This window comes from Sinocyclocheilus grahami, unplaced genomic scaffold (genome assembly GCF_001515645.1).
Source record: "Sinocyclocheilus grahami isolate Dianchi unplaced genomic scaffold, SAMN03320097.WGS_v1.1 scaffold272.1, whole genome shotgun sequence".
Classification (NCBI taxonomy): domain Eukaryota; kingdom Metazoa; phylum Chordata; class Actinopteri; order Cypriniformes; family Cyprinidae; genus Sinocyclocheilus; species Sinocyclocheilus grahami.
This window is the reverse complement of record NW_015505451.1, coordinates 1052897-1069386: the sequence shown is the minus strand read 5'-3', so window position 1 is coordinate 1069386 and position 16490 is coordinate 1052897. Positions and strand designations below refer to the sequence as shown.

Below are 16490 nucleotides of genomic sequence, written 5' to 3'. Positions count from 1 at the left end.
CCAATACAGACATTTTGACTTTTTGAACATTAATACGCCCTGGCACAAATGCTGAAACATTCCTACATATTACCAAAACCGCCAACTCTGACCAAGACAGCATGACCTTTAGAGTGAGGGACAGCTGTCTTTGTTTTGTTGTTGTTGTTGTTTTTTGCAATTCCATGCTGCTCTTCCTTCAATTCCCATTAAAAAAGGTTGTGTGAGAGCATATCGACTTGCTGCCTGCAACGCTGTTCATTTTACCTTTACAGCTGGAGGTTGGGGCCAATGTGGAATGCTAATGGTGTGACATTCTGTGTTCTTGCTCAGGCTTATGGGAGCTGCTCTGGTCTAATGGGATATCATGCTATGAGTTCTGCTTATTCGCAGTGGCCGGCGAATGTGCCTAGCACAACAAGGACTGTCCCTCAGGAAGTCTAGGGATATTGGAGGGCTTTAAAGGATGCGGGAGTCTGTAAATGACGCTGGCCTTTGATTCAGCTCTGCTGGCTGCTACTGTAATCAGTCACCCGAGGCAACACCATGATTACGGATGACCTTGGATCAGGCAGGAGGCCTGAATAAAATAAACGTTTCGACTTGGCTCCGTCTTGCATTCTGAGTTTTTTTTAATAACCTGCGGAGTTTACAAATGTCCTCTGCTTTACACAATATCTCAATATATAAAATATGCCGTAGAATGTTTTGACAAAACATTACCATGCATAATCTCAATATGTTATGAATATTTAACCTCATTTTCTAAACGTATACAAGCACAGATTCTTTAAAAGAGTGATCAATTGTTGTTGACTCAAGGTCAGTACTGCCATCTAGTGGCACTGTTAGTACATATTCCGCTTTTCTAGTTGTAACCTTGTAACAGTGATTGTTCAGGGCTGCAGTGAACTTACAGCAGTAACATTGTTGCTATAAATAACAATAATCTAGTAATAATTTTATATATACACGTTACTCATTTATTTAAATGTATCATATTTTGCTACACCATCAGTAATTATTTTTGCACTTAGAATCTTTTTTCTTTTAATCTCCATTAAATAAATAAATAAAAGGAAAGCTTTTTAGACAGAAAATAAAAAATCTAAGGGGTTGCGGTTCATAATCCTGAGAAACGAATTACTAATGAGTTATTTATACTTTATTTTTAATTAACTTTATTTCAATTGTGTGTATAGCCTACTAACATAAACGATAGAGAAATGTTTATTCACAGTATATAGGCTAATAGGTAACACATTTTACAGAGTTTAACCGGTTGAATAATGCATAAATAAAATAAAACGAATCAATCAAACAAACAAACAAATAAATAAAATTATTAATAGGTTGATAATCCTGAGAAACTAATTACCAATGAGTAATCTTATTTAGACTTTTCTTATTTTTAATTATCTTTATTTAGTTTTGTTTTATTTATTTTAATTATATGTACATAACATAAACGATAGTCAGAGAAATGTTAATTCACAGTATATAGGCTAATTGGTAACACATTTGTGACCCTGGAGCACAAAACCAGTGATAAGTAGCACAGGTATATTTGTAGCAATAGCCAACAATACATTGTGTGGGTCAAAATAATCGATTCTTCTTTTATGCCAAAAATCATTAGGATATTAAGTAAAGATCATGTTCCATGAAGATATTTTACATTTACTACCGTAAATATATCAAAACTTAATTTTTGATAAGTAATATGCATTGCTAAGGACTTCATTTGGACAACTTTAAAGGCGATTTTCTCAATATTTAGGTTTTTATTATTTAATTTAATGAACTTTTTTTTTTTTGCACCCTCAGATTCCAGATTTTCAAACAGGCCTAGTTGTATCTCGGCCAAATATTGTGCTATCCTAACTAACCATACATCAATGGAAAGCGTATTTATTCAGCCTCTCAGATGATGTCCAGGGTCACATTTTACAATACAATAAAATAAAAAATAAAGTTAAATATAAATATGAATGAATTAATGGATCCGTGTCATTCAATAAGGTTCATCACAAACTGGTTGCGTTGCGGAAGCGCGTCACATTGTTTACAACTCAAACGGATACGGGTTATTTGTAGGCGGCAGCATAGCCACGAATTCCTCAGCGTGACTTAATATCAACCACAATGTCTGTTTTATCTGCTTATGTACTATATTAATGTGTCACATATTCAAAGCGAGTCAGAGCATCGCAAACAAGGTTAGTGTGCTATTCATAACAGCAAATGTACGCCACTGCACAGAAATAAAGTCTCGAGTTAACCAAATGCGTCTATATTTCAGGAGATACTATATATGGGATAATAGTTTCTGGTTTTGATGTATGATTTGAAAATAACATTGTATTGATTCGTTTTGTAAACTTTTTTTTGTTACCATTGAATTAGGCTACTAAACAAATTCCACAGACCTGAAGTATTTACAGTACAACAGAGGCTATGCCTAATATTGAGGACATTAAATGAGTACATGCATATGGAATATTTATGCAAATATTTTGCAAGACAGTGTTTCAAATATAGTGTCAAATATATGATTAAAAAATATCACAAATCTCCTAGTCAAGATAATGTATCTCAATAAAGTGTCGTTGCCACTGTTGATGAAGTTACACCGTGTTCTATGTCATAAATTTCATTTTCGGTTTCACAGAAAATTAAGTATTTCATACGGAAAACCAGACGCTGCCGATCAGTTTAAGTTATGACAATGCTGAGCAGTAAATCCAACGAGGAGATCAGATGGATGCTGGATGATTATGGAATAAAACATGGTCCTGTGGTCGGTAAGTTAATAGTCACTGTAATCAGAATGGGGTTGTTGCATACTATTATTTTATTTAATTTAAATGTGTTTTTAATGAGTTTTTTGTATCTTATTGTTTTCATTTTAGTTCATGTTTTAGTAATCTTTGGGTTTGTCATTTTTATGTCTGCATAGTTGTCTTGTCTACATAGTTTTCATTCATTTTAATTTCAGTTTTATTTGAGCTGTTTTAGTACATCAAGTTAAAAATAAATGTAAATGACAAGTGTTGCTTTGGTAACTAGCTGAATTTTTTTAATTCTTTATTTCCGATAACGTTTATTTTACTTCAGGTATCCTTAGCCCTAGTCTACTATAATAATCCTGGATTGTTTTTTCTTCTTTTTATTGTCCTGCACAGTGTTGGGGGTAACGCATTACAAGTAACGCGAGTTACGTAATCGGATTACTTTTTTCAAGTAACTAGTAAAGTAACGCATTTAATTTACAAGAGAATATCGGAGTTACTTTTTCAAATAAGTAACGCAAGTTCCTTTTTTTTCCCAATTTATTGATTGACAGCTCTCCTGTCCCCATGTTGAGAGAAATCAGAAGATGTTACTGTAGTTCTAAAATAAATATGAATATGCATTCATTCATCTCACTTACAAAAAACAACACACAGTTCAGTATTCCTCAAAATGAATAAAAATAATGCAAATCAGAATATGATGCGAACCTGCAATAATTAAATGTTAAACAATACAAATATCCTTTATGTATTTAATCCCATTTTATTAACCAGTGTCTTTGCTTCTGACCTTCGATGATCCAGTTCAACCATACTAATAAGCAAAAATGACTCTAGACAACTTTTTTTACTGCTGAAGTGTGTTGAAATTTCTTCTTCTGCATTCTACTGTACGGACGTAAATGTACTTTCCCTTCAGCCCGAGGCTTATTCATTTCACTTTTGGTGTGAAAAGGCTTTTATATTTGCCAAAAATAGTACTTTTTTATTTTAAAAACAAACAAGCAAGCCCTGTCCAGATTTAAAAGTAACGGAAAAGTAACGTAACGCATTACTTTCCATAAAAAGTAACTAAGTAACGTAATTAGTTACTTTTTTATGGAGTAACGCAATATTGTAATGCATTGTTTTACTAAGTAACTTTCCTCAACACTGGTCCTGCATATGATTTGTGTATATTAATTTAAACAGATTCCACCAGAGCCCTTTACGAGAAGAAGCTGAGAGAAGCCATGACTAAACACAGAAGAACTAAAGCTCAATCCGACAGGACATTTTACAGGGAGGAGGGTAATTAATTAATTAACACAGAACACGAGCATCTAGATGTAATGTCATATTACACCAATGATTTGAACTGATTACACTTTTGCCTTAGAGGATGTCACCTATGTTCAGCATCGCAGACCTGTGAGTACTAACACCTATTAAAACTAGTTTCAGACTTGTTTCCATGAATACATGAATAATGTTGCATTTGTGTTCATTTAGCAACGATACATTGATGTGATCGACAGGTAAGTCAGTCTGAATATTAAAGCAGTTTAAATCATGTTATGCTAAAATACTGAAACTAACAAGCTCCTTTTGTTTTGTTAGAACGTGGTCAGATTATAGAGGGATGGACTACATAGATGAGTAAGATGGCTTTTTTTGTGTAGAATTATACTGAAAGTGTGTCACCATCAGGGGAATTATTATTTTTATTAATTGAATGCATGAATTTATTTTGAAGGCCTGCCATGTATAGGACTCAAGCTCCTTACCGTAATATGTCACAAGCAAGAAACTTGCCACCAGAATCTCAAATCCAGAAAACACCAGAGAAAAGTTCATCACGCTTAGTCCCAGTCTGGCTACAGTTTTTAGTGTTTCTGATCATATCTGGTCTTCTGTACTTTGTTTTTATAAATATGGAATCAGCAGAGCCTGTCAAAAGCCTGATGTAGATTCCGTGTGATTAAAAGGAATCTTTCATTTCTAAAACAAGCAAATATTCAGCACAATAGATGTGATTTTTAACATATTGTAGTGTTGTAACTTCTTAAATGTTGGTTACTTTGTGTGTGAGGTTTTATCAAAGTAATAGCCTGACACTGTACTCATTTGTGAAAATGAAGGAAGTGGGTGCTACAGGATGCACCTGTCGAAAAGATGACTTTTATGATCTTTTATTTTGTTCCTTGGTCAAGATACAATTGTCCATTGTAATGCTGCAATACATTTTACAGTACTGTATTTTTAGTAATTTATTGGTCTCATAACAGTTTGGTATATCACAACTTGACTACTACTAGAAAACTTCAAAGCTTTTTCGTATGAATTACACAAACATATTTTAAAGGATAAAGGGTTACACTTTACTTGAAGGGGTGTGCATAAGATTGACATGACACCTTCATAATCATGACATGATATGTCATGAATATGAAGGTTTTTTATGCATATTTATGACAACTGTCATTAAGTGTCATTCGCTCAGTTATGTAATTTTTAATGCAAAGATGACATTGTTTGAGATGTCTTTGTTATGGGCTATGGTTAGGGGTAAGGGTAGGGGTAGGGTTAGGTCAAATAATGTCATATTTGCATTAAAAATGACATAACTGAGCGAATGACACTTAATGACAGTTGTCATAAACATGCATAAAACCTCCTTCATATTCATGACATGTGTCATGTCAGTCTTATGCACACCCCTTCAAGTAAAGTGTTACCGGATAAAGTTACTGAATTTAGTCTTCATTATTTGACAATAGGTAATAAGCTGATTTTCCATTGTAATATGTCTGAAAGTATCATTTTTGGATTTGGGTTGTACTCTGAATTATGTATTTGAATATCCTGGAGCCAAATGAAATGAATGCCAGAACTGATTGTTTCTGGTGTTTTGTGATTTAAAAACTACAGGTTTGATTAAAAGGAACCTTTTAGATACATATCAAATTATTTTTTTAAACAGTAAAAACACTATGCATGTCAAAATTGTGATTTTTGTTTTTAATGGCAAAATAAAAGTCTACAAAGTTTATTACACGTACCAAAAACTGCAACAAATCTACAACAATTAACTCTCCACCTTACAAGACATGGATGTAACAGGAAGTGACAGCTGTGTTTTCACTCAACTTTTTTAATATTATTTGAGCATTTTGCTCATTTACTATTGTTTTCATGGGTACAAAACATGTATAAATGCAAACTGAACAAGCCTATCTGGGTTTGTAATCTTTCAGTCTACATATGACTTGGGTACATTTAGCTTTTCCTTTTAAATATGGAGTGTATATACTGTACTGTAGTGTTCGCAGCTGGTTTCTTGGCTTCACTAGACAATAGTAGTGCTGCTTCAAGTATTTAGTGTATGCCTATAATTCACACTACAACCTTTATTACTATTACTGTTATCAATTATTGTTTATATTTGTAAATACAGGGATTATTTCCTGTGCTGTTTTAGAAATGTGTCAGAGGATTTGTTCTTTTGTCCGTGTAAGCATCCCATCAGATCTAGTGTATAATGCGTTCAGAGAGCCCACTTTCATTTCAAAAAGAACAAATGAACAATCCAGGTAAAAACACAATTAATAATACTTTCATATCCCTGTAGTGACCTAATGCGAAAGAGGTTGTTCTTAGGCTGTCTGTCCCACCTGTGATTAACCAAACATAAGAACCATAGTAGAAAAACAATATATCCTTTTAAATTATAAAGCCCCTTGAAGAATACAAAGAAGAAGAAAAAAAACATTTCACAGTTTTACAGTCTTTACCTGCAACAATATGGAAAGACCTCAGGATGGGTCAGGCATGGTACCTCCAGAAACTAAAAAGCCCTTTTTAACCTTGTTAGTGCAACAGCTTGTGTTGTAATGTCACCCCTCTTCAAGTCTAGTGATGTCAGCATTTACTTTCAAAGAGAAAAAAAAATGTCCATCTCCAGTAACATTGAAAGAAAAACCTCCAACCAATGACAATGGAAATGTTTCTCTGTGACTGACAGAGAATGGCAGCTAGTAAGAAATGGTGGTTTCTGTGGTTCTTCAAACTTCGATCTTCCCTTTGGTTTGGACAGGCCACTGAAACACCAACAAGTCACCAGTTTCTAGTTGCTGAAACAAAACAAAACAAACATGCAAAAATCAGCACACGGATGTTACTTTTTTACATGATGCCTTCATTACTTTCTGATTCATTGTCCCGTGCCTGTGCTTTTTCTCTCCTAAAGTAATACGGAGCAATAAAAATGTATTTGTACTTGTTTAAACTAGAGTTTTAATGCCTTCACACAAGTACTCATCAATATGGATGTCTACCGTTTCGTTTCCAATTGTGAAACAATAGCCCAGACTAGAATTTCCACCTTGTAGACAAAGCGCATGTACATTGTATCGGGCTGTGTGTGCTGCTGACAAAATTTTCGTCATGCGCAACCTACACATACCCTAGCGTAAGCATAAAAACTGAAGCATACTTTGGGCTTTATTCAAGTCTTAGTGCTTGTTGCCACAACAGATACAATTCACAACTGGTCATGTTGTGCATGATTAGGAAAAAACTAGCCCTCCTCAAAAAACAACAACACACAAAACAAATAAAAACAATTCACATGACCTTCTTTTAGAACTTCCATTACTTGATTGTCAAGGCAATGTATGTGTTGTCAACACCTGTAATCAAAACATAACTTGTCAGTAAAAGAAACGCAAATTATTAAATAGTTTTTGAATTCACAGTTACTCACAGGTCCTGCTCTCTCGCTCCAGTTCAGTGGGTTTGCTCACTCTCTTGCAGTACACTTTGGCAACAATCAGAATGGCACATGTGGCCACCACAAACGTCAAACTGGACACCAGTAAACTGATGAACACCGGGCTCATCACCGGATCTACTTCTGACATTTCAATAAAACGGCAAACCAAACTAATGTCCTTAAAGTTGTAATAAAACAGAAAAAGCGACAGATCACAGATATTTGCTTCAGTATTGTGAAGTACATCCAAGTGTATAGAAGCCTGTTCCCGCCACGGAATAAAAAAGGTAATTGCAACTTTTTAATCTCAGTTTATATCTCAATTCTGACTTTTTTTCCTTAGAATTTTACATTTTTCAATTCGGTTTAGAATTTTTGTAAAAAAAGGTAATTGTGACTTTTATCTCCAATTTTTTTCAGGGTTCATATCACGCAATTCAGATTTTTTTTCTCCCTCAGAATTCTGAGTTTACATTCACAGATATTTGCTTCAGTATTGTGAAGTACATCCAAGTGTATAGAAGCCTGTTCCCGCCACGGAATAAAAAAGGTAATTGCAACTTTTTAATCTCAGTTTATATCTCAATTCTGACTTTTTTTCCTTAGAATTTTACATTTTTCAATTCGGTTTTGAATTTTTGTAAAAAAAGGTAATTGTGACTTTTATCTCCAATTTTTTTCAGGGTTCATATCACGCAATTCAGATTTTTTTCTCCCTCAGAATTCTGAGTTTACATCGCACAATTGTGTTCTAATAGAAAATGTAATTGTGCATTTTTATCTTGCAAAATAGTCTGACTTGCGAGATAAAAAGTTTTACTTTATTTTGTGGTGGAAACAACCTTCCATACGAGTGTGATGAATTATTGTAAAAAAAACAAAAACATTTAAATCAAAGAAACATACATGGATGAATTGATGAATATGAATTATTGGTTACACTTTACTTGAAGGGGTGTGCATAAGACTGATATGACACCTTCATAATCATGACATGACACCTACATAATCATGACATGACACATGTCATGAATATGAAGGGTTTTTATGCATGTTTATGACAACTCATTAAGTGTCATTCGCTCAGTTATGTAATTTTTAATGCAAAGATGACATTGCTTGAGATGTCTTTGTTATGGGCTATGGTTAGGGGTAAGGGTAGGGGTAGGGTTAGGTTAGGGTTTGGTCAAATAATGTCATATTCGCATTAAAAATGACATAACTGAGCGAATGACACTTAATGACAGTTGTCATAAACATGCATAAAACCTCCTTCATATTCATGACGTGTCATGTCATGATTATGAAGGTGTCATGTCAGTCTTATGCACACCCCTTCAAGTAAAGTGTTACCGAATTATTTAGTAAATAAAGAATATAAAATGTGAAATTTCATTTCATGCGAACTTCAAAGGAACTGTTGCTTTTATCCTGAATTACAGACGACTCTTTGTGCCTTTTGTTCCATTGGAACCAATGGAGCTACGATCAACTTATGCTTACGATGCTTTTAGGAAACGCAGCCCAGGCAATTTTAAACATCCCAAGTACCCCTGGGCTGGAAGCGTACAACTCACCTCGAATAGAGATGGGTAAAGGCTGACTCTCCCTCGAGATAAATGTGCGCTCTCCAGTCTGGACCTTGTAGAGACAGCAGTAGTAGCCCTCATTATTGGACTGGGCATCGAAGAAGGTAAAGGTGACGGAGGGAGTGAGGGCTGGCAGAGAGTGCCGGATGGTCCCGTTGGGCCTGATGAGCCGCAGCTGAAAGGATCCTCCTGGATACTGAGGCTGCATGGAGCAGGTGACGTTAAAACTGTGGCCCCGAATGACCCAACCCGGCCGGGCCTCAGGAGACGTGTTGTACCAGATTTGGGGAGTGTGAATCTCCACTGAGAATAAGAAATAAAGGTCAGTCAGACATTTAGCACTCCATTACAAGTTTAGCATCAGATGTGACTTACAGACTGTGATGTTAATGAAGTTGCTGTATGGAGAAAATCCTGAGGGAGAGTTTCCCAGTTTGGTGTGTATCCTGTAGAGACAGCTGTAGCTGCCCTGATGGGAGTTTTCTGAGTCTGACAGAGTCAGATCCACCGTCATTTGTCTGGGATCTGCTCTCTGGGTCACTAGCGGAGTGTCCACACCTCTTTTGTACAGATGGAAGTCAATGACGGACTGCCAGTATGGGGCAGTGCATTTAAAGTGAACGGCCTCTCCGGCCGAATAGGTGTAGAAGCGAGACTGAATTGACAAGGTGGGTGCTAGAAGATTTCCTGGTTGGAGAAAAAATTATGAACAGCTACAAACAAACACGGGATGCGTAAAATAAATACAAATCTTTCAAACGCTCTCGTACCTGTGCACTCCACTCCAGCATCCTCACTGTGCATACACACATCATCATTGAGGGTGCGTTCACACAGATCCAGGGCAAACTCGTCACCCGAGCATTTCACATTCCTCCACAGCACTTCTCCACTGGCCCGTCCGAAACGAGCGCTGCCTGGAATGTCCAACACGAAGCCGCAGTCGAGCTCTCTACAAACCACTGTGGCATCCTCCAGATCCCAACCACGCTGGCACACGGTGCCCCACTGATGCCCATGACGCACCTCCACTCTACCCGAGCACCGCTCACCTGCTTTTTCATTCACAAGTCTGGTGATCGGGTCGTCTGTGGAAATAATGGGAATGAACCAGTGTTGTTATCCTTAGCTGAAAGTAAAACTGTTTCAACTACCAGAAATGATGACTACTAAAGCGGAAATAAAATAAAATATAAAGCAACAAAAATCTATAAACTTAATAAGCTAATATACTAGAATTACTAAAAGTTAGATTATAAACTGACATATTGAAATAAAGCTAAATAGAAATATAAAAAAAACCAAAACTAATAAAAACGATAGCAAGCAAAGCAGATAGCAAAATGACTACAACTAAAATGAAAATATAAAAATAAAAGCTAATTCAAAATATTAATAAATACTATAATTGCATGCTTATGAATTAATCAAATCCATATTTTTTGATTATTGATCAGTGGCTTAGAATAGTGCTTTTCAAAGTCCACAGAAAACCCCACACACCAAATTAATACAATTGTTTTTTGTTTTTTTCAACTTTCAAATTAGATATATTTTTTTTCTTTAGTTTTTCTTAACTAAATATTTAGTAATATTTAGTCACTTAATATAAAGTATATATCTTCCAGAGATTAATTTACTACAGTAATTTAATTTGAAATGTATCTTCAGTTATGCTTAATTTATTTCTCACACAGTATAAATAAGTCTCTATACATTGAAAATAATCTGCTTTTATAATTTAAGAAAGGGACAATAATATTTGAGAGTCCCTGACATATAAAACCCCTACTGTAGACAATATCATAAAGTCAGAAACTCACCAAAGGCTTGAACATCTTCAACAGTAACAGTGCATCCTGTTAAAGAAGACAAAGCATGTTTTTAGGCTTTTTGGAACTGTGCATGGATCAAATGTACCATGGTTGCAGCTGCTGACAATGTTCAGGTCTCCTATAATACATATTTTTAATAAGAAAGGAATACATTTTATAAAAAAAACCAAAACTAATAAAAACGATAGCAAGCAAAGCAGATAGCAAAATGACTACAACTAAAATGAAAATATAAAAATAAAAGCTAATTCAAAATATTAATAAATACTATAATTGCATGCTTATGAATTAATCAAATCCATATTTTTTGATTATTGATCAGTGGCTTAGAATAGTGCTTTTCAAAGTCCACAGAAAACCCCACACACCAAATTAATACAATTGTTTTTTGTTTTTTTCAACTTTCAAATTAGATATATTTTTTTTCCTTAGTTTTTCTTAACTAAATATTTAGTAATATTTAGTCACTTAATATAAAGTATATATCTTCCAGAGATTAATTTACTACAGTAATTTAATTTGAAATGTATCTTCAGTTATGCTTAATTTATTTCTCACACAGTATAAATAAGTCTCTATACATTGAAAATAATCTGCTTTTATAATTTAAGAAAGGGACAATCATATTTGAGAGTCCCTGACATATAAAACCCCTACTGTAGACAATATCATAAAGTCAGAAACTCACCAAAGGCTTGAACATCTTCAACAGTAACAGTGCATCCTGTTAAAGAAGACAAAGCATGTTTTTAGGCTTTTTGCAACTGTGCATGGATCAAATGTACCATGGTTGCAGCTGCTGACAATGTTCAGGTCTCCTATAATACGTATTTTTAATAAGAAAGGAATACATTTGACTAACCAAGCATTACCAGGCCCAGAAGAATCCTCGACATTGTAGATTTCCCATGTAACGCAAGTACCAAGGCTTTAGGCTCATTTAATATCTAAATGTCTCTGTCAATATCAGCAATCCAAAAGCTGAGAGGAGGACCAGGAGCAAGTTGATGCATAGCACCTCAGTCTACTCGGCTAGCTGGCTAACTAGCACTTCTCAATGCATAAGTTGTTCCTGTTCACCTCCATGTAATTGATACAAATACATTATCTATCATAACTCATGCTTCAAAGAATAGGCTAATAGTCGATAGTAGCAAATAGCACATAACATTTAGCTGTAGAACCGGACGGCTAATATGCTAACGTTGCCCTAAAGTAAAGAGAGCGAGATAAAAGAAATACCGATGTATTTGCAAAGCATAATCGAGTAAATATGTAGTCAGTAATGCTTTGTGGGTTGCTATTCCCACAAACAGCGCGATAATGCAGACTGGCGACGTCCCATTTCGTAAACGACTCGTTCGTTTGAATCGGATCTTTTCAATAAACCGCTAAAACCAAACCGAATCAACGGAACGAAACGAAACGACTCACAAGAGCGTTTGCAGTGAAGCGAGGATTTGACTGATGGGTGGTGCGTGAAGTTACTTTTGATTGTATGTCGGGTTTAATAGTTTAATTATTAAATTACAGCTAATATTTATATTGTAATACGTTACGTCGGACGCACAAGAATCACGGCCTGCGGCCCAATGTGCACGCTATCCATGCTAAATTCTATGTAATAGTCATTTCAAGACTATTTAGGGCAGACAGGGTGGATAGTATGCACATTGGGACGCAGGGACGGAATTGTCTTTTTAACTGATTCTTTGAAATGAACTGTTCATATGAGTCGATTCGCGGTAATGAGTCAGACGTCCCATTATTCAGACGAGGAGAATGTACTGTAGATGTTTTTTTCTGTTCTACGACGTTGCGCAAGATCTGCGCACAAAAACGTTCACGCTATTTTTGCTTAAAACGCCGCAAGGCTTAAAACTTAAATGTTAAAATAAAAATAAACCTTAAAATTGAACGACGCCATAAATCTAAATAGCATATCGCTCAGCTATGAGATCTACAGTAGCCTACTACAATTTTATGAATCAAAATATCACCAATTAGTATTAGCTGGAACATTAGAACCATAACTTTTATAATAAGGGTTGGTGAACAGTTTTGACAACTGTTCAGGGGTAAGAATTCATGTGAATAAGCGTGTAGCGACATCAAGTGGATAAAATGAGAATTACACTTACAGCTTTCCCTTTAACTGTCCATTCACCCTCCCCAAATTTTGTTACAGTATTCATTAATCTTTGTTAAAAATAATTAATAAAAATAGAACTGTTCAGTGTTTGTCAGTATTAGCTGAGGTCCAACTTTACAACAATGTATTAATATATACAGGCTACAATAAACAAACAAACAAATATAAACTTATTGTAAAGTGCACCCGACATCAAGACATTGACTTTTGCAAACAATACAATTTTACAGAAAGCTAAAGCATAAATATATAAAACGTGAATTTAGACAAATTTAAAAAATAGAATAAAATAATTTCCCCAACTCAAGGTGGGAGTCAAACAAGACTTCAAAGTTTGAATGATATATTTGTCATGCAAATATGTTTGTGAATTAAACCAGAAAACAGAAGTTCAACGGCTCTTGCTTGCCCTTGTTCGTTTCATGTTCCCTATTCAAATCGTGCAACTTTTAAATCATTTCCCTCATTTTAAGTGGATCCTAAACTCACATTTAAATTCACATTCACACGTTTAAATATTGTGACCTTGGACCAGGTTATCACTTCAATGATATTTCTCGTTAATAGAATAATTAAAACAATTATATTATTAAAAAAGAATATTAAAATAATTTAATAACAATATAAAACATACTCACAATGCACTTTTAACGTCGACCAAATGGTAAAATCTACATCTTTCTTGAGTAGTGCAAGTTTTTAGCCCATTCACGTGCATTATTCCGTTTCCTCTCTCACCGACCTACTTCTGTTTAATTGGATAAGCATCAGTCTCTACCTAGAGAGAGAACGAGCGCGAGACCGGCTATCCACCTGCACATAAAGCGTTCATGGAATCTGCACATTCCTCGCTGACGTCACGGCCGATGCAATAATAGAACAAACGTCGCGACTCGCGCGAAACAAGCTCTCGCGCTCTTCTGTTATGTTGTTATAAAGTGCACTTTGGAACATTTCCTCGCGACAGCGCTACACGCGCGGAATGTCCCACGGAAGCGCAGGCGAACAACAGGTGGATTCCGAGGCCAATCCAGACCTGGAAGTAGCCATACTTCTGTGTCTCTCCGCCCCTGTGAGTAACCATAGCAAAGAAACCGTAAAATCCAGCGTACCGGAAAGAAGCTGCATAACACGCTCGCGATATGGATAATTTCAGCGGTGACGCGACACTGGGAGCATTACGGACAAGACTGACCACTCACACAGTTTATTCGGGATTATGTCACTTTACATCTGATATCGTCTTCTGATACACAGAGGCCGTGTTATTTCTATAAGAGAGTGTTTGTATTCTTTTGGAGTCATCATGCCTGTCAGTAACGGATCGATGATGGATTTGCCCTCGGAGTATGTGAAAGTAAAGGCCCATTACGGAGGGTGAGTGGTGTAAACTTTTACAGGGTTCATGTTTTAAAGCTGGCCTGCTGTGTTGTGGCGTCAAAGGTCGGAATATGCCCGACGTTTGGCAGTTTAATGTAACGTTAAGCAGAACATGTTTGCAAACGCACTTCACACCTGATAAACTTTGACATCCTTGAATACTTTTTCAGCGTAAGATAGGGTTTTAAACGGCATATTTTGTGTTTTAGAGACGTTGTCAGCTGAGGCATCTTGCCGTTTACAATATTAGACATGTCGTAAAACATCCAGGCCTTTTCTTGCCAATAGTAAGAAATTACATTGAAATGTTTAATATAGGCCTATTCTTAATCTCTTAAATATGAAATGTTGCAAATGATTTTTAAAGGTGCACTTAGTTATGATAATTAAAAAGTTTTACAAATAAAGAAATGATCAATATTTTTGACCAAAAAAAACATTAAAAGTATGAAAACTTTAAAGCTGATGGGTGCCACCATATTGATATCACATGCCATAGCCATGCCATACAATTGACTTAGTTACTGGAATGGTTTGACCAGTCTATGGTTTTGACCAGCTTAAAAAAAAAACACTTACTGAGTGCATGTTTATGCAATATGAAATATTGTTGTGGGCTGAAGGTTGTTCTCTTATTGCCACTTGTTGCTCAACACACCTCTCTTGTTATATTATATATAATATGCTGTTGCATACTTCTTTGAAGAGGATTTTTATAAAGCCAAGTTTCAGTCTTCATAATTCATAAAAAATAATCTCCTAGATTACTTATAAAAATACCAAAAATGCCACACATGACTTGAATTGACTGGGCTGGTTTTGACCCCCACTGTGGCTTCTTACATTATACTTTTTTTTTTTTAAACAACAGTGAATTGTTTTTCTTCTTGATGATACTCCACTGCCTTTAAAATCTAGGCTATATATTTTGTTTAGATGTTCTTTGCTAAAAGTGGCCATGATGTAAGCAGTCAGGAGAGTGTGAGATAACAGAAACACGCACTGTCTGCATACATCACTGTGAATCATTGTTATTAATCACATCATCACTCGAAGACGAACAGCTTCAGAACACAGCGGGTGATATCGCCCACCTTTTAGTCAACAATGTGAATGATACAGATTCATTTCGAAACCTCGGTGTCTAAGTCGTAATAGCATTCTTAAAGGGAAAGTTCCACAAATATAAAATTGTCTTGATTTACTCACCCTCATGTTGTTCCAAACCTGTATGAGATTCTTTCTTCTGCTGAACACAAAAGAAGATATTTCAAAAATGTTGGTAACCAAAGAGTTGCTGGTAGCCATTAGAAATAAATAATGTGGAAGTCAATGGCTACCAGCAATCGTTTGCTTACCAACATTCTTTTGTGTTCAACAGGTGAAAGAAATCCATACAGGTTTGGAATAACTTGAGGGTAAGTAAATGATTACTTTTTTAACTAAAGTGAAAACATTTTTTGATGAATAATGAAAATAAAATTCTTTCATTATTTATGAAAATTGTGTGACCCAAAAATATAAATTCTGTCATTTACTCATTCATTTCTTTTGGTGAACTATCCCTTTAACCCTTATCTTGGTGACAACTGGTAGTAATATTAACTTCAACACTATGATTTAGAGGAGAGCGTACCAATCAAATGTGGCCGTTTATGTAATATTTATGCTGTTTTACATGAGGAAAAATGAAATCAGCTTTGCATGATTGGATTTTACTCTCTTTGTTTGAAATATAGTATTTAACTTCATGACTTATTTGAGTAGTCAAATAATGAGGAACATAGATTCTTCAATTTTTATTATATATATATAGTCATCGGCTGGTTGTTTTAAAAAATATGAATGTTGTATAAGCATACCGTAGATAAATGCATGAGATAATGCACCATAACTCATTTTTGGACATAAATGTACTTTACATATTATGTCCTGCTGGCTCGGTGGGTGGAGATACAGTAGACCTTTGATTCAAAAGCACAATTACCTGATTGCGTGCCAGCGAAC

General features: G+C 35.3%; 1 protein-coding gene across 2 annotated transcripts; it reads right to left on the bottom strand.

Moving 5' to 3' along the window:
• Nucleotides 1-6706: 6706 nt before the first annotated feature.
• On the bottom strand, nucleotides 6707-12451 carry LOC107599813 (uncharacterized). 2 transcript variants are annotated; one of them, XM_016291503.1, is made up of 8 exons: nucleotides 11814-12451; nucleotides 11640-11675; nucleotides 9887-10204; nucleotides 9492-9803; nucleotides 9105-9419; nucleotides 7519-7668; nucleotides 7389-7444; nucleotides 6707-6886 (listed from the first exon to the last, which is right to left on the bottom strand). In XM_016291503.1, the coding sequence occupies exons 1-7, from the start codon at nucleotides 11845-11847 to the stop codon at nucleotides 7407-7409; spliced, it is 1203 nt and encodes a 400-aa protein (XP_016146989.1). In that variant the 5' UTR covers nucleotides 11848-12451; the 3' UTR covers nucleotides 6707-6886; nucleotides 7389-7406. The 2 variants fall into 2 exon arrangements, with proteins under 2 accessions (XP_016146989.1, XP_016146990.1); XM_016291504.1 differs by lacking the exon at nucleotides 11640-11675 and adding an exon at nucleotides 10940-10975.
• Between the last annotated feature and the right edge of the window lie 4039 nt (nucleotides 12452-16490).

Coding starts and splice junctions, on each gene's coding strand:
- LOC107599813 (XM_016291503.1), bottom strand. CDS start 11,847: ATGTCGAGGATTCTTCTGGGCCTGGTAATGCTTG. Junction 10,205..11,639: donor TGAAGATGTTCAAGCCTTTG/GTGAGTTTCTGA, acceptor TTATTTCCACAG/ACGACCCGATCACCAGACTT. Junction 7,669..9,104: donor TTTACCCATCTCTATTCGAG/GTGAGTTGTACG, acceptor TTGAAATGTCAG/AAGTAGATCCGGTGATGAGC.